This window comes from Apostichopus japonicus, chromosome 20 (assembly GCF_037975245.1).
Source record: "Apostichopus japonicus isolate 1M-3 chromosome 20, ASM3797524v1, whole genome shotgun sequence".
Classification (NCBI taxonomy): Eukaryota; Metazoa; Echinodermata; class Holothuroidea; order Aspidochirotida; family Stichopodidae; genus Apostichopus; species Apostichopus japonicus.
The window spans coordinates 7,027,928-7,046,675 of NC_092580.1; the positions used below are offsets into that span (position 1 = coordinate 7,027,928).

The 18,748-nt window shown below is 37.5% G+C and overlaps 2 protein-coding genes across 2 annotated transcripts; one reads left to right on the forward strand and one right to left on the reverse strand.

The window, feature by feature from the left end:
* Positions 1–20: 20 nt before the first annotated feature.
* On the forward strand, positions 21–4,769 carry LOC139962116 (lamina-associated polypeptide 2, isoforms beta/gamma-like). Its single transcript, XM_071962015.1, has 5 exons — positions 21–331; positions 963–1,095; positions 1,936–2,130; positions 3,190–3,232; positions 3,873–4,769. Exons 1-5 carry the CDS (start codon positions 95–97, stop codon positions 4,126–4,128), a joined length of 864 nt encoding a protein of 287 aa, XP_071818116.1. The 5' UTR covers positions 21–94; the 3' UTR covers positions 4,129–4,769.
* Positions 4,770–5,269: 500 nt separating this feature from the next.
* LOC139962115 (uncharacterized) lies at positions 5,270–17,533 on the reverse strand. Its single transcript, XM_071962014.1, has 3 exons — positions 17,001–17,533; positions 9,143–9,240; positions 5,270–8,997 (listed from the first exon to the last, which is right to left on the reverse strand). The coding sequence occupies exons 1-3, from the start codon at positions 17,012–17,014 to the stop codon at positions 8,087–8,089; spliced, it is 1,023 nt and encodes a 340-aa protein (XP_071818115.1). The 5' UTR covers positions 17,015–17,533; the 3' UTR covers positions 5,270–8,086.
* Positions 17,534–18,748: the final 1,215 nt, after the last annotated feature.

Below are 18,748 nucleotides of genomic sequence, written 5' to 3' on the forward strand. Positions count from 1 at the left end.
TAAAAGGTTGTCTATTCTTGAGAATTTGAGTATAGCTTATAGCGGAATGAGCTAGCAGCAGACGCTGAAAGTTTATTTAGGTTTTACCATCAAAATGCCATCTGTAGTGAAGAATCCGGAGAGATTAACTGTTCAGCAGTTAAAAAAAGAGCTGCAAAGAAAGAAAGTGTCCATCCCTACGGACGCAAGAAAAGACACCTATGTTCAATTGTATCGCAAACATATCTTGAAAGAAGGTAGAGGATTTGGATTTTCGAGCGACGAAGACGATCAACCGTCTGTCTCAGCAAAACGGGTGACAGTTACATCACAGATGTATCAGTCTTCAAGTGTAAGTTGAGGTTATACTGTTAAGCATAGCTTTGACGTATGTCTTTTCGTTCCCTTTTTTTATAAATGGTATTTGGGAAGCGATTGCTAGGCATAAAACTGGCTATTTATTGTATGTAGCCTAACGTTGGGTATAGGCAACTTAGGCTAGCCTAACTTACCGAAATCCCTAGCCTAGCCTAGTTCAAACTAAGTTAAGGCTGTAGTGTAGGCCTAGTCTTACATATTTTTTTTTTACATGGAAACAGAGCCACTGAGAAGATTCCTGTTGAACTAAGATTTAATATAGTGTAACTTGAAAACCCTCTGCAACCTTACAGTCGTAATTCTAATCACAACAGAACAAACTAAGGCACTCTCTCAGTCTCTGTGAGTAGCATAGTGATTAATTGTTCCATTGTTTATATAGGTAAACATTTTGAGACCCCGGCGCTACAGTTTCTTGCTAACCTAACATTTTAATTCATTACTTCAAAAAGCTTTAATCTCTTTTCAGATGGAAGTTGACTAGGCCATCTATAAAACTGCATTGTTATGCAAATACAGTATTGAAAAATGGTATCAGTACAGATCCCTTGGTATTTTTCTACCATTCTCTGTGTTTGTTTCATTTTCTGCTTCTTTCTTGACAGCGTACACCTTCATCAAGAAAAGGGGCGTACAAAATCATCTATCAGGACAAGCTTTCTGATGTAGAAGATTTGACAGATCGCAAGTTAAGGTCTGAGCTGTTACAAAGAGGGACGAAAGTTGGCCCTATTGTCCGTAAGTTATATTTATGAAAAGTTTGTCAATGAAAAAATGTGCTGCATTGAAAGGGAGAAAGAGACATGAGCACAGCCGATAAACAGTACTTGCCAAACATTAAACCAGCTTCAAATAAGCTAGTGTACTCAGTCGAACCCCATTACGATTTTGTTTATGCACAAATTTAATGTGTTGCTGTTGGAAGATAAGGGACAAGCTACTGAAGCTAGTCTTATTGTAGGGGATATTCAGCTTACGGTGGACTCATTATTTCAACATGATGTTGAGGCTAAACATAACACCGGCCTTGATGATAACAACTGCCCACTGTATGTAGATATTAATAGTGCAATATTCCCTTGTAGTGGACGGATGATATTACCATATGCTGCTACAAACTGACACAAATCAATGTTTATCCCTTGTTGTATTAAACATTGTAACAACCTATTTAATCAAATAATTGTTAGGTTCCATTATTTACCTTTCTACTTTAGCCTCTTTGTCTCTGAATTTTTTTTTCATCCATGTCCATTTGTATATTATTAATTTTATACATTCTTATGTATTTACATTTTAATGCAAGAATGCAGTAATTGCCCTTTCAGATATAATAACGTTGAACTTAAGTGCTTTGTGCAAGGTTGTGCAGGTCACTTACATCTCAAAAGAATTCATTGTAGAAATGTCTTAGAGAGGGAAAAGCTTGCTGGTCATGTGTGGATCAAATGTTGAGAAAACTCTTTCTGGCATCATCAAGAATGACAGCATAAGAGAAATGAAAGTGAATCAAATATATTCATATGATGTCTGATAATTCAGTTTGTAAATAAATATCTTGCATTTTTTCCTTACTAGCAACAACAAGACCTGTTTATGAGCGTAAGCTAGCTGATCTCTTAGTGCAAGAAGTTGAAGAAGGGGAAACCAACAGGTCAAAGTCGACAATGGTTAGTTTCCATGATGATGGAGAGGAAGAAGAAGATGAGGAAGATGAGGAGGAGGATGATGATGAGGAAGATGAGGAGGAGGAAGAATTTAGTGATTCAGATGGTAAGTTGATTTAAAGGGGCATTGTGGTGGCAGACAATGTGACATTTGTAACAAAGATATTCCACACTACCGGTTGAAGACTGTTTCAGTATCATAATACTTATCTCCATATAGAGTTATGCAGGACTGGAGTTATGGATGATTATATAAAATATTCCTGCAAACATTCAAAAAAATCATCAAACATTTAAAGTTCATATTAACTTCACTCCTCACTTTCACTGTCCTATACTGTCACTCTACTGGATATAGAGCAGCTTGTTACTTTTTGGCAATGTCTTTTCCATTGACTTGCCCATGTTAGACTTCCTCCCTCCTCACTCTACCATCCGAAGTGCCTACAGCTACAATTTTTTTCAAGAGAAATTGCATGGATTTTAGGACCAACTTCCCTGGTTAATTTAATTTATTCAACCAAAATAGCATAGAGTAGAAGTCATTAAAAATTAGAATTCATTAATGGTGATATACCATTACTGTTTTTTAATTCAGAGATCAATTAGCATTTTGACAAGTCATATTTTCATTCACATGGGTGCACTTCAGGAGTGACATTTTTAAAAAATAACACTGTGACCCTCATCACTTTAAAAAAAAAATAGTTGTGTAGAAAATTTGAAATGATCATCAAATAAAATAAAGTATTCTGGATCTTCTAAACTCATAGTGAAGTGGATTCTTGACATCAGTTTCAATCGGATATATATTATATGAAAATGAATCATTTTCAATCATTAATATTTGTAAAACCAGTCACAGAGAGTGTGCCAGGTGTACAGTACATGAAAGTATTCCATGCATGGCATCATACAACTACTTAATAACAGTGTCCTTATGAGTGCTTGATGTTGGAATGTTTGTTCTCTCTCTAATGTATATATATAAGTTTGTAAGAGTTTGAATACTCAGTATGTCATCGCTGGGTTTTATCCCATTTTTCTTTGAAACACATCTGTCATTGTGAAACTTACCCACTTATACTTTTAAGTTGTTGCTGTACTTGTATTTTTTCTTGGTAATTGAACTTTACTAAATAATTTAAACATTTCTTCTTCACAGTTGAAAGGGATAGACCAGTCATTAGTGGAAGAGGGGATTCGAGGTAAGAATGTTAAGCTTGTTGACTTTTCTGGTTTGTGTAAAAGTAAACCTAGTGCATAGTCTTTGGCAATGACAACAAATTTATACGAAGAAAAGTAAGGTGATGTGTGAAGAAATTCAATTTTACTTCCAATTGCAAAGCACATGTAGCACTCCTGAGACAAAGAAGTGTGGCTGTCATCATCTATGTACCAAAAGTTTAACAAGCAAAATGTTTAGTTAAACTTTTCTACTCCTTCAGTGTTCAATGACAGACATCTTTTGTTTTTGTGAATGTTTTGCCATGTACAGCAGATGTTTCTCCTTTTTTTAAATGATATTAATTAATTTAATCATTTTTGGCAGTAGTCTTAGCATATTAAACAGCGGATAATGTTTGTGCAATGTGCCAAAACTTGTGAACTCATGTAAAATAGATATCTGGAATCTGACATATATGTTGTAAGAATCAATTTAAAAGGAAAACATTAAAACGTGTCTGAGTAGTGTACTCTTCCTTTAATGCACACAACAAAAAAACTTTGTTAAACTTATTATGTATTGTTACCTTGTTCCTCGTAGAGGGCCCCGGGTGGTGGGGGGGTGGGGGTTGTTCAAAATGAGCAGAATATTGATCATCCTATTATCTGACCCGTGTACAGGTTGCAAAGGAGGTATACTACTCAACAGCAGGAAAGTACAAGCAGTCGTTCCACTGTGTACCGATCGTCATCAGTGAAGAAGTCGAAATCGCAAAATGACACAAAACAGTTGCGGTATTGTTGTGGCCTTCCTCTATGGTTGTGGTGGTTAGTGATCTTAGCTGGCGTTGCCGGGTTCATCTACTGTGTATGGTACTCCATGGAGGCTTCAAAGGCCCCTACCATAACTAACGATCCAAAGGATGTCCAAGGATGATAGAGGAGCTTCTCAGGTACTTTAAAATAATGACAGCAACAAAAAATGTGACAAAAATGGATTTTATTTTTATGAACCATTGTAATTCAATTTTTTTAATATTTGTAAATATGTATGTAGACCATTTAAATGTGTAACAATGTTTACTGCAACATTGCAAAGCACATAACTATTTTAGGGGGTGTTGCTTAGTATAATATTGGATTTAACAATTTGAGGGTTCTACAGTATGGTTTTGTCATCTTTTGCATCGATTCTTAATGAATGGCGCCATTAAACCTTAGAGTCTCCCCCACAATTCAATCATCCATGGAATTGTACCTTAAAAAATCATATTAATGTAAATTATGAACATGAATTGCTGCCTATCTGATGAGTGATGATGTCAGATGTATTTGTTTTTTTGTTGAGAGAAAATACATTACTGGCTGTTTCAAACAAGTAATACTTCAGGTCATTGCAGCAATATTAAGGAAAAGGTGAAATAACGGAAACCACATTCCTTGCCCTGTGTGTATAAGGCTTTTATTATTTTAATTGTGAGTAGATGTGTTTGGTTAAATTTTATCATGCACTTTCATCATTAATATGGGATCTTCCTCATTATATGACAAATTTTGATGCTGGTATTGGTGAAAAGCTTTGACGTTGCTTTTGTGTCAAGTCGATAGCCAAAAAATTAAAAGTTTATGGATCGTCAATTTAATTGCAACATCTGATGGATTTATGTAAACTTTATTTGTCTTGTCACCAAATTCTCTGTGCCAATTAGCTTAACTTCATAAAAATTAGACTAATATTTTTATGCTGGGCATAAGATTTAGAGTAAGGATCTAAAAGATATAATATTTCTATGAAGCTTTTAAATTTCTTTAACTGAATCAGTTCTCTGTATTGAGTACTTCTGTGATGCTAGAGCAACAAACTGTATAATTTGTGCTTGGAGGGAAGCCTTTAATACCTGAACTCAATAGCAATACAATAACATTCCTTACACAGCAAGTTCTTTGGAAAGAGGTATTTGAGTTAGTGTCAACATTCATATTAAGCGGGGTTGTAAGGTTCAAAAATGTTATAGAAACTTGTGTCCGTACATCCCAATGATAGAAGTTTGTGCAAACGAGTTACAAAATAAAGAACATTTGGGCAGTTCTTTACGGTATTAGATTGTGACGGTCATTTCTGGTACGACTAACAATGTAATCAGGTATTGAGATCGGGACGGACATGAGATACTTATGCCAGTAAAGCTGAGATATTGGCTGACTTAAGCATTTCATTTACTGTAAATCTGTGGAAAGATCTTAGTCCATCTTCGTTTTATGCCAAATGGATGTGTTTTTGAAAACGTAAGATCAATACATTGAAGAGAAAGTATATATAGGAGGAGCTGTATTAAAAACTTCCTTGAGTTTAATAGAGAGAGGTCATCATGACCAATGTTGCCCTCCCCCACACCCCCACCCCTATATGCTGTGCAGAGGGGAAGTGAATGTTTTCATTCCATGGGAAAGACCTGAGTGTGTGACGAAAGACCGAATTAATTTTTTCAGTTTTCCTCTTTGTAAATGACAGATTGTATATTTGGCATGGATTGTTGTGAAAAGGAGTTAGATTTTGTGAATATTGATTCAAAATATAAAGGTTTGCAACCATCCTACTGCTCTCTAATCTTTATAAATACAGATCTAGATGATGGTCAAGGTTGCCTCTTTTAAAGTTCATTGATCAGTTGGAAAGTTGCCATGATTGAAACATCTGCCTCTGTGTAAATTAAAGAACCCCTCCAAATATGTATAAATTATGTGGAACGTGTTAAAGGTCTATGTATTTCACTTTACAGGCATATATGCATACAGATTCATCTTGTGGCTTCCTTTTATGTTTTTGGTTTGTTAATTTTCGGTGATGGTAGGTTTCAGTCTCATAGGTCACTGGAGTGCATAAATATGTCTGTTTGTGTCTGTCATTCAAGAGATGCAGCAGGTTAATCTGTTTTGTGTTTTCATGTACTTTTATCAGTAGCCATCCAGGTTGGATTTCCAATGACACAACAATTTTGTTTTTGCCACATTTGCAACAGTCATTAGTATACTTAACAGTTGTTAGTTTTACTTCAATTTTTGGATTTTACTCTTATTTTAGTTTCTTTTTTTTGTGAGTCACTGAAAAGTATTATGAAATAAAGCCAACTTTAGAATTTATGCTATGTGTCAGGCTAATCAGGATGTGTCCTGCAGTTCCTTAATTTTTCATATATTTTGCAAAATTTCTCATCATAAAAGTAAACTTGTGTGAAACTGTCATTGTTTCATATGCCTCGTATGTGTAATTCTCTTAGTATGGTGAACCGTATATTACACTTTGTCATAAACTTTCAATGTTTAAAGAAGAGAAATGCGTAAACTTTTCCCCCATTGAAGTTACCGTTCATTTGAAATAGTCTAGATCCATAGTAAAGTTTTATTCTCATTTGGTAAAGCCACAATCGGGGTAATAGTTAGGCAAGTATCTCTTAGAAGATTAGAAATGAGTTATCCAAATGGGAAAAATTTACTATACTTAAAAGTGTAAGTAGTACAAACGTAATACAGTACGCGTTGTGTACGGAATATAGTAACTGAAGTAGGGTATTTTATCCTGATAGAAGTAGCACATTTCAGTTATATATTCTTACATATACTTTAATAGTGTTTTTTTTTTCTTTCTTTTACTATTGTACAGTATTTGCCATATCAAACCCCAAATAACGTATAGTTTTGACTGAATTTTTTTGTCTATAGCAATAAAATTCAGACATCAAATATTGCCACTTCTTTTTGTCATGTATTGTTATATGCCTTTGTTATATACGATTCTATAGTACAGCTGCTTTTCAAAGCAGTCGTTACATAATCTTGGACGATGAAACACTTCATGAAACAGTAAGAACCGTGAAGGCAGTGAGTCAAGCTATGACCGCGTGACCTCCATTTTGTGCTGAAAATGACAACACCATTGACGCAAAGAGAGGCATTACTTGATAGCAGTATTCAGCGAAGGAACTATATCTTGAAACTTGATAGCCATATGAGTTTATTTGGCAATCTTATGTCACTGCATAATCCGTAAATATTGTTATATATACCACCGCAAGAAATGGACATCGTGAAACACACAAGGTGGGATACATATAGAAAGTAGGTAACTGATGTTTGGACTGACAGGGAATAAAGTGCATTTTCTTTTTGTGTCGGTGGGGGTTGGGGGGCGTGGTTCACCCTTACAATTTGTCACCTAAATATATTCGTCGGGCATTGGAAGCGTTCATCTACATATGATGAAGTTCCACAAGTGAGGAAAAATTGCAGCTAGGGTAACTGGAAGGAATAATTCTGCACTTGCGTATTGGCTCTTTAAGTTCATAGGTATTGCATGCGCTAGGAGAACATTAAATAGCCATCCATATGCTCAAACTATTATACACCTCCTGATTGCCACCGTGGACCATCTTTCTTCACCCAGGTTCTCCACTCCCACCAAAACAGTAATAATAATTATATTGATTAACTCGTTTGAACAAAACTACAGACCGAATTAATAAAAACGTCTCCGCCCGTTCGTTTTTTCGCATCCAGGGCCCGCATTTATTTATTCATTTTCCTTGCAAGTGGTCGTAAATCAACGTAAAATCCTTAAAACTATACACAACTCCATATGCATGTCTTGTGCTCATATAGACAAAGAGCAAAACAAAAAACAATAAATTAACTGTCACTTACATTTTGAGTAGGGCAAATGGTACTCTAAAAACAGAGGCCCTCCTTCCATTTTAGAAAAAAAAAGTTTGGACGAGAAACATTTTCTTATCGGCCTTATATTTAGTTGGTTAGTTGTTTATAGAAAAAGGATTTGAAAATTTAGCATGGTAAACCATTTTGGAAATACAAGTCACACTTAAATCTCGTTCACACTAGCTCTAGTGTTCCACAAACCATAAGTCATTATTCTTCAACATATCAATTTTACTCTCAATTCCGACTAGAAAATTAGCATGAATCTCAACAGGTTTAGGATTTCTCTCAATCCATGATTGATTGCCAGACAAACGGAATACTTTACCAGATAAAAATCTATCCATTGGCAATACTTTCAATTTCAACTTTTTCTTCCTTTCAACCTTCTTGTTCCGCATTTTCCGAACAACTATATTAAATACCCTTTGATTCCCAGAAGGATCAGTGGGAAGTAGTTCCTCCCATGCCTGTACTAATGCAACTGTTCTTTCATTCGCTCTTAAGTAGAAAAAACCAGTACAAAGATCAGTCTTACCTGGAAGTTCGTTCTGAATAAATAAATCAAAGTTACCTCTGAAAAATGAAAACGGATTTTCAAGTAATACGATATCAGAGTCGATATAAAATATATTAATTCCACTTTGAAGGAAAATACCTATGTACGATACTCGTTTTTGGACCAAATTTTTATAATCATCACTTTTAAAAGCTGTCGCTTCCGATACAGATTCATTCATGTTTGTCAAAGTTAGTAACATGTTCATTGAAAAGTTCCCTTTGACCTTTGACATTTCCAAATACGCTTCCTGGTCCTCACATATAATTAAGATGGGAGGTAAATTCCGAATGTTCAGCTGTTGTATACTGTAGAGTAAATTGATAAGCAGCGGCAGAAAACCTCGGTTTACACACGTCATGATTACGTTCTTTCTCAAACCGCTTACAACGTCGGTAACCGTTCTAAATTGCTCGCCTCCGCTGGTTAACTGTGCTACCGTGGTTAGTTGTCCCTCATCGTTAATCTGGTCAGTGATGTGAGAAAACTCGCTAGGTGCAGACATGAACCGCTTGTGATGATAGCTGTTTGCTGTTCCTGTTGAAGAAAGTAACATATAACTTTAAAATCAAAGTAAGATCTTTGCAGTACAGTCCATATTCAAATTTATATAACGATGATTATGATGATGATAAAGGCGATAATGATGAATTACAGTGAATTGATTTAAAACAAAACCTACTCTTTTCGTATTGCGGCGTTTTATGTACCTCCACATAAAGGACTAACATGACTGCCACAGCTTGAACGAGTAGTAGAAAGACGGGGAAGATACTCACTCTGAAAAAGGAAGAAAAATAGTGAGATGGGTATGATTTGGTTTTTACTTTATCTGTCTGACACCGTTCTTTTATACACCAAACCTAATTCACGGGTGTAGATAAGAATATGGTGATTCTATGCATGGGTATCCATTCTAGATACCCAACAACGAATAATTGCGATTGTATTTCATGCTAGAAGTTAAATGCTTATTAACCACATGAACAACAACAATAAAACTGATCTAAACGTTATACAATTTTCTCTCTGTGACTGCTACTTCAAATCCTTTCTACAGCATGAAAACCATTAACTTGACCAAAGTCAGGCGACAGACTGTGTAGCATTTCAAAGTATACAATTAATTGATAGTAGGCCTATAGTCCACTAATGTTCAATCTCAGTTGATATATAGTCCCAAACACCGGATAGGACATGTGGGGGTGGAGTTTGATGTACCTTATTTAGTCTTGATGTATCCACCCCACGTAATACTTTAACCCTAACCCTTGATTGCACATAAAGTGTGTGCTTGATTTGTATAACCGGCCATGGGCGGCGATCCTGGGGGGGAAGGGGGGGAAGGGGGGGATATATCCCCCCATTAAAATGGGTGGAGGGGATGTAATACACCATATCCCCCCACCAAATGCCAGGGATAAGAATATTTTCATGCCTACATTTATGTATCATCGTGAATGTACGGCTCTTTTTTAGCTTCATATCTCGCCTACCATAAACGCAGTGCGATCTTTTCAAATAAACCGTCTTTATAAAGCAAGAATAGTTGACTGTAAGCTTCATTGGCCCTATAACAACAAAATGTATTATTGCGCCCACGGTATTGATATAGTACATATATGCACCCTCATAGTATTCATATAGGCCCTTTAGTAGGCCTACACACGTACATGTTCCCTCGAACAGCTGAGAATCTCATGTTACCAGGGTAATGCTTAATACACGTTTCACCTGGATGCCCTAGCAATCGGTATCTAGGAATGTAACTATGTGTAATTGTGTATTGCATGTGTATAGGCCTATAATAGCCTGCATGAGGCCATTTTCTTCATCGAATAATATAAAAGAGCTCTCGAACATTCTAACGTAGCGCCTGAAACAAGATTGACAAGGGCAATTTCCCCAAAATAACACCCGAAATTGAAAAAAAAAAAATGGATCCTGATTATGAGATATTTCGGACATGATATCCCTATTTTAAAGTTGGGTATATGCCGCTTGGAAACCTCGGGAAGTGCCGTTTCCGGCCATCTAGAGGGTTTGTAAATTCCCAAATTTTCTTGTACGCTTTGCGCCAACGCATGGTGGCGCTACGCTTAGATAGTCAACAAGGTCATATCCCCCTAGACTTGCCCCAAGTCTCTCGCGATTTTCTCTCCCACTGCAGCTAATAGGATTTATATGATTCTCCCCTCCTCTTCCACTGTCCACTCTCTTTATAATGACACCCTCTCAAGGCTTCTCCGACTGCACCGCCACCAAGCACGACAATTTCTCACGTTCCATATCGACCAACACGCACAGCGAGCGTATATGATACGAGCGGGCTTTTATTCTACACTCATACTATACGCCCCCGAGAGACTTGTAACGTTTGGTCTTGGTGACGTCACATTTTGAGCCGGTGGTATTCCAATATGAATATTCAACTATTTTCTGTAGCCAATGAAAAGTTTCCAATATGTAAACAGACAGTTCGAGTTCAAGTTTTTGTTTCTGTTCTGCCGAAGAAGGGCCGGCCAGATGAAAAGCGTTCAGTCCTTTATCACATAGGTATGTAACCTGATCTTTCATCAGTGATACAAGAGGTGAAATTATTATAATAATGGACCTCAGAGTAGTAACTTTACTACTACAACTAGTACTACAACTGGCCGAATTATTCCCACTTGCACTGCTGTTGCTAGTATTACTATTATTATTACTGTTAGCAGCTCTCGTGTTACCACTACTAACGTTATTTTTCACATCGTAAATGAAATCTAATGCGATCGGCGCAGCTTGAAAAATTAGTGATTTGCCGTACCCTGTTGGTAATCCGACGAAAACGTCCCTTCTCTTTAAGAAACCAATCAACGCATCCCTTTGCTCGTCGTGAACGTTTTCTTTTGGTATTCCCAACTTCGAAGAGGCAAATTGTATGGAGTTTAAGATGAGTGCCTCGTCCATTGCATTGGATTAGACATAATTATTAGTTTACAACACTTGGTCTGTGTACGTTTGTATAGGCCTATGTACATTTATGTCCAGTACTCCGAGATCGTGCGTCGCGACGCGGTGGGGTGGACGTTCACAGCAAGATGTGAATATTTATCTTAATTAATGAATATGCAGCAACTGTCATACAATACCGAAGCTGATTGGTTTCACCGAAATTTGAGGGACGAAAACAATAAATAAGTTTAAAATGATGACGTCAACAGAACCAAAAGAGACAAGTCTCTCACGACAGGCAGCTCGATCGAACAGTACCGCTTCAGTAACAGTACGTTACGTCAACTTACGTGCGTGTGTATGTAGAAAGCACACGAACCATTTGAAACAAGTAGGTGTGAGCTGAGGGCGTGTTGCAAGGAACAGTAGAAGTAGGCTGATTATAGCGGTACAATGTTATGGAGTCACTGAGAGAAGGATCGGAACAGGCATTAGATGAGAGGTGGAAGAGAGAATCACGTGAGAGACTTGGGGCAAGTCTAATATCCCCCCCACTCAGAAGAACGGATCGCCGCCCATGTAACCGGCGCGTTTTAATTGATTCATGTGCTTGACTTACGAATCCAGGGCAGTTTGACTCGTGATATTGAACCGGCAAGCCATAAAAATTACCTCAAAATCCTCCCGTGACAAGATGAATCATCTGCAGTCATTCCATACCACAAAGTTCCTTGCTTTTAATACTTGAAGTTTTGTATATCAATATACAAAAGCAGTTGCATATTACCTCAACGTAGTGTTTGTTTCATTTACGAAAAGGAGCATCTTTTTCCATATTGTAAACTGAAAAAGGCTTATTTTCACTAACGAAAATGAGCACTACTATATATCTTCATCTATGACGTAGGGAACTTTTCAGTTTTCATTTCTTCCAATAGTGTGGGGTAACTGGTGAAATATGTTAATATTGAGTAATATTAATGACTTGTCACGACAGCCATGAGCGGCGATCATGGGGGGGGGGACGGGGGACATGCCCCCCCCCCCAATATTTTAGGTGGGGGATGTAGTATCTAGTATCCCCCCCCCAATATTTGGTGGCATCGTTTTTGTGTGTGGCTATAAATAGAAAATAATGCTTGAGATTATTGATCCAAATCATATTTAGCGGCGGCAGCGCCACAGGCGTAGGAGCCTAATTTGATTTGGGGGGGGGGGCTGTAACGACTTGCCCGAAAAATCAAAAAGCAAAATATTTTTCCGCGCTCCGCGCGCGTTCAATGTGTTAATGTGCATATCATATGTGCATATCATTTTCCGTGTTATTACCCATCCCTATTGGTTAGAATTATTGGGGAAGTCGTTACAATAATTATGATAATAATAATATAAGTTTAACCATTGAAAAACACATTGCAAAATTATTATTCTTTCAGTAGGTGCCCGAAAAATTCTCAGAAAATTCTCAGAAAATTCTCAGAATTTCACAAACACTTTTGGGCTGCAGCCTCCCGCCTCCAAACGCTTATGGCGACCGCCCCCCCCCCCCCTCGAGCATTTTTTTTTTTTATGATATCGCTAGTAATTTCAAAATAGAAAATGCAACGTACAAGGCCTGGGAAGTGCCATTTCCAGCGATCTGGGATGCATTTTCGGACAAATTTTCTTTTACGTTTCGCGCCAACTCGTGGTGGCGCTATACGCTTAGATAGTTTGCCTACAATCTTCGCCACTCCTTGGCAAATTCCTCGCTACGCGGCTATATCTAACCGTGTCACAATTTGTTACTAAATATCACATCACAGACCGAAAGTAGTTTTTACTTTTTTTTTTCGAAATGAATTAGCTCTACGGACCACATCCGTAATAAAATTTGGTTTGCCGATAATTATTTTAATAAGAGCAGTTTTTGTAGAGTGATTTTGCCTGTACGCAGATTGACAATCAGGAAAGGGAGCATGTAATGAACAATGTGAGACAATCTCATTAACTACAGCTCGTTCAACTAACTTGGAAACATAGCTCAAATTACTAATTGGTCTATAATTAGAATAGATAGGGTCCAAACCTGCTTTCTTTAACAATGGAGTAACGGTAGCAATCTTCCATTTGTCAGGAACATCACCATCTTTTAGTGAAAGATTTATCATGGTAGTTTATACAGGCAAAAGGGGATCAAGACACTTTCTAAGTAACCAAGTGGGTATAGGGTCAAGATTGCAGGTAGCCGTGTTGGAGGATTTGATAATTGTGCGAACTTCATCATTAGAAAGTGGCTGGAACCCAATCAACTTCGATGGGAAATGCTGTCGAACATAAGGTTCAAAGGGACCAGTAGCAATGGAATCAATGTTTGCATTAATTTTATCAATTTTAGATATAAAAAATTGTCCGAAGTCATTAACAAGTTCCATAGTATTCTGGTGTGGCGGATAAGAAACAACTTGCTTATTATTACACAATGACTTTACAACAGTAAATAGTTCCTTGGTGTTGCCTTCACAGTCCCGGATGATTGATGTATAATAGGACTTTTTAGCAGATCCAGATGGAATGAGTTCAGATTGCGCAAATATCGGTGGACCCGTCTGTCAGATTCAAGACCAGATTTACGAAAGACTCTCTCAGCCTTTCGACAAGCGGAGCGTAATATTTTCAATTTATCGGAGAACCAAGGCACTGTTGGCCTAACGGTAATAACTCTAGTCAGAACTGGTGCGTGGATATCAAGGACAGATGTTAAAGTACGATCATAGCATTCAATTAAACTCTCCAAATCAAGCCATTCAGTTGTGCATAATTAGGATTGCAAAATATCTGTACAGAATTGATCAATATCAATACTTCGATATTTCCGGTATTTAATTTCTTTAGTTGAATGTTTGGTAATAGGTAGGTCAAGATAACATCTAATTGACCAATGATCAGACACTTTTAAAGCAGCTTGTGGAGACGATAACACAGTTATCGTTAGTAGATCGTGTGAAGATTAAATCAAGCGTGTGTCCAGAGTCATGAGTTGGAATGGAGACATGTTGCTGGAAACTAAACGTATTCATAATATCAGTAAATTTAGTCGCATCAGTACTAGTGTGATCATCCACATGGATATTAAAATCGCCAGTAAGAATAAGTTTTTCAGGACAAAGCACACAGTCTTCGAGGAGATCACTGAATTCTCGGAAGAAAAGTTGAAGTGGTAACCGGATGAGCTTCGGAATATGGAGGACGGTAGATAATTATTAATCGAACTCTGATGTTATCAATAGCGACCAGCCATTCTGAATATTCAAAAGACGACTTTTCATCACATTGCAATGGGTTGATCTTAATTGAGTCACGGAAAATCAAACCAGTCCCACCACCAATTCTATCCAGCGGGCGAGGCACTCCAAGGTAAGAATAACCACCAGGCGCTAAGGCAGCTTCAGAAACAGTATCACTTGACTTAAGCCAAGTTTCGGTTAAACAACATAAGTCAGTGCCAGAATGGATAATGTGATCAACAATAAACGAAGTTTATTTCGAGCTGATCGAACATTAGCATGCAGTCTCCAATATAAAATTCATTTTTGTGATTTGCGCGAGGTCCAGAGTTGGCATGTTTGCAATGAATGCAAAAAATGTTCATCTATTTCGTCAACGGAGATCTTGCACAGCCTGGTTTCATGGTCATCTGCACAGATGGCACGAGTATGGCAAGCCATATGGGACAAACACTGCATAATATATCCGCGTATTAATTGGAATTTATACCCGTATAAATTGGAATAAATACGCGTATATATTATGTGCCAATCATATGGCTTAAATATATCCGCGTATTAATTCGAATATATACACGTATTAATTCGAATATATACACGTATTAATTCGAATATATATATACACGTATTAATTCGAATATAAACGTATTAAATAAAATAGATATGGAGATTAATTCCAATATATGCACGGATTAATTAGAATATACACGAAAAAACATTTCCGCTCTTGCTGTGTACATATACCAACGATAAATGTTTTGGCGGGCTCGCGAGATCGCTTCAAAAAGCGAAACTTTACACATGAACAACACATGTATATTCGAATTAATACGCGTATATATTATGCGGTGTTTGTCCCACATGGCTTGCCATACACGAGAAGGGGTGATTTTGTTAGAGCATTCTTTATAATAGTGCCCAAACAGTTGACAGATGCTACATCGCTTGACATGGAATCTATCATACATTTTGCAGGAGTTCATACCCAAGATGATACGATCATGCATGTTTTTTTTATGAAGTCACGAAGTGATGGGGACACATTGAATATGGCTTGAAAAACGGTTTCATCATTTCTCAACGGCTTTGAGACAAGATAAGTAATATGATCTCCAAGAGTATTGATTTCAAAATATTCTGCCAACCAACGATTTTGTTGAAGTAGATCAGGCAAAGGGTCATCAGCAAACGAAGCAGAAAACCCGACAACTGCAATAGTTGGCAGCATGGTAACAGCTTTTTCAATAGTTCCAATTTTGGGCAGGTTGTTAGCGATGACAGTAGACAGTTTGTCACGTGATGAAGCTGAGTCACACACAATAATGGTTTCGCCAGATTTGTTTTTGAAAGATATTCTAATTTGGACATTGCTATCAACAATAGTTTTCTCAAGTGTGGTGGTGTCAATATGAGATTATGGAATAACCAGTGCTGATTTGCTTACACGAGCCTTCCTTATTTCGACCATTTTCTCATCAATTGACCAACACTCACCGATGACAGGGGCAGTCGGAACGCTATCATGAATAGATCTTTTGGCTTGTTCAGCTGATTGCTGAGATTGGCTATTAGATTCAATGAGATTCTTAATTTCATTCAGGTTGAGCTCTGCAGGCGATCGACTTTCTTTTCTATATCACACATTCGCGATTGATCAGGGGAGTTCACACTAGCCTCTATGTCTGATTTACAAGAGTAACAGATGTAGAAAAAAATCGGATAGAGTTTAGATGCATTGTCCAGCATATTATACAATGATGATGTGCACAGCTTCTTCTTGTCTCCACAATCAAATGCATGCACTGATGATTGGCAAAGAAAACAACACAATAGGTTTGCCTGCATGCAGTTGCACACTGTGCATTCGGCAATGGAGGTAGACATAGTTAACGTGTGCACCACACACAGAAATAAGTTTCGCAGAACCAATGGAAGTATCCAAGACAACTTAGGCTTGACAGCCCAGTGCCAAAGGATCTCAAGTCGCCGCAAATTGGGCGAAAATAATGTCAAATTAATTCAAAGAGTACTCACAAGTGGCGTATGAATATAATTATATCCAACATTATTGAAATATTAACTCCAATACGTAATTTAAATGAAATAACACAACCGTTTCGGAGTAGATCAAATAACGATGTTCACGATGTACAGTATATATATATATATATATATATATATATATATATATATATATATATATATATATTTGAAACAAATCGCCGCCCCTGACGACAGCCATTGTGAATTGTGGACGCGGCTTAGCAATTCTGCTTCCCGGGAAAGATCAACCTTAAAGTCATTCCTATTAAAGTAAACTGAATTAAACAGACTTACCGGCTTTTCATCATGAACGATATGCCTTTGTTTCGAACTTTCAAATATAAACTATATTCCCGTTTTTTCGCCAACGGTGTACGCACAGATGCAGGCTACCTCAACAATGCATAACATAGATGTGTGTTCATCCTCTTGATGACCTTGTTCCTCTCTCTGTGAATATACAACTGGACACAACCTTTCGAGACACCTATATGAACAAACTTCTCTGGGAGTTATTTGCAAACTCATTGAGCTCTCTTCACAAATATCAGCATATGGGGTCACTTTGGCTTTTCATCTTTTAACAATTCATTCCCAAAGAGAGAAAGAGCCGGCTGACTATCGTACCCCTTTTGTAATCCCATTCATGCCTCTGTCTCGAGCTTCGCATCTCATAAATAGCTGTAACCATTGCTTTGTTTCCATTTTGTAGATTAAAAAAGGGACTTTTCCCCTATATTTACCGGAGGGATTGTCGGTATACCATGCCTCGATCCTTGCAGGCTTCAGTGATCATGTTGTAAGCCTATTCTCACCACTTCAGAACTGCATGGGTGTAACGTCTGCATGGTCCCAAGAAGCTGAAGAATTAATGGTTTACTTTACAGAGGATTTACTCCAAATAAGTATTCTTCGTATCCTTATTGTAGATGTTGACTTTACATAATGAGGTTTTACCTCCGGGTTTTGTAGGACAGGCTTTCATGATACACATAGCCTACCCTGATTATGAACATCGACCAAAAATATACTGTGTTAGTAGTCGCGTTTAGGAGGTTGTCATACTTTGGCCTTTGATAACCACAAATGAATTCTGACCTTCACAGAAAGAACTATAGGATTCTTCTACCCGATAAGACAGATCCACATATCAATTATGAAGATCATCATCCAACGATGACTTTTTGAGTTACAGTGTTTACATGAAGTAGTGTCTCATACGAGTGCTATACCCACCTCCATCGCAAAAATATTTTAAAACAAGAGGCACAGGGGGCGGGGTGAAGGGAGTCGGTTGCCGGACAACTACCCCCCGGACAAATACCCCCGGACATATACCCCCGGACAACTACTCCCGGACATACACCCCCGAGGACAAATACCCCCGAGGATAAGTACCCCCAGACAATGACCCCCTTGACAATTACCCCTGAGGAAAATTACCCCCTACCCCCCGGCAATTACCTTCTGGAAAACTCCACCCTTGCAAACACACCGGCACAGATACCTCACCCAGGTTACTACCCGAACTAAACCAGAATACGCCAAAGTCCCCCACCCCCAGCCCGTGAACCAAGCGGACCTTTAGCTGGTGAAACCCTATAGTACGAAAGCTCATTAGGGCCATGAAAGAAAATTTTCTTAATCTGATATATCCGATTATTATTCTGATATTTCCGATTTTTATTCTGATATATCCGATTATTCTGATATATTAGATTATTTTTCTGATATATCCGATTATTAATCTGATATATCAGATTATTATTTAGATAAATCAGATTATTATTCTGATATATCAAGGCGGAAAGACTTGACATAAGTTTTGGAACTGGACAATTGGTTTTAGCGTTGAGGCAATGTAACAATCACTAATCTGTATATAGTTGCCATGTATAATTATTATAACTAGGGAAACTTAAACTGATTTCTTAGGTTATCATCATTCTTTTTGCAAAAACAATGGTCAGAGAAATAGGTTTTTTTCAAATGGTAGTGACGTTGTGGTCTCAAGCCTCTTTCTTTTCTTATTTTTCATACAG

Bases quoted from the DNA above. Each gene is read 5' to 3' on its own strand.
- LOC139962115 (XM_071962014.1), bottom strand. The intron at 8,998-9,142 runs GTAGGTTTTGTT...TTTCTTCAACAG, and splicing joins AACGCCGCAATACGAAAAGA to GAACAGCAAACAGCTATCAT.
- LOC139962116 (XM_071962015.1), top strand. From the start codon at position 95: ATGCCATCTGTAGTGAAGAATCCGGAGAGATTAACTGTTCAGCAGTTA. The intron at 1,096-1,935 runs GTAAGTTATATT...TTTCCTTACTAG, and splicing joins GAAAGTTGGCCCTATTGTCC to CAACAACAAGACCTGTTTAT. The intron at 2,131-3,189 runs GTAAGTTGATTT...TCTTCTTCACAG, and splicing joins AGAATTTAGTGATTCAGATG to TTGAAAGGGATAGACCAGTC.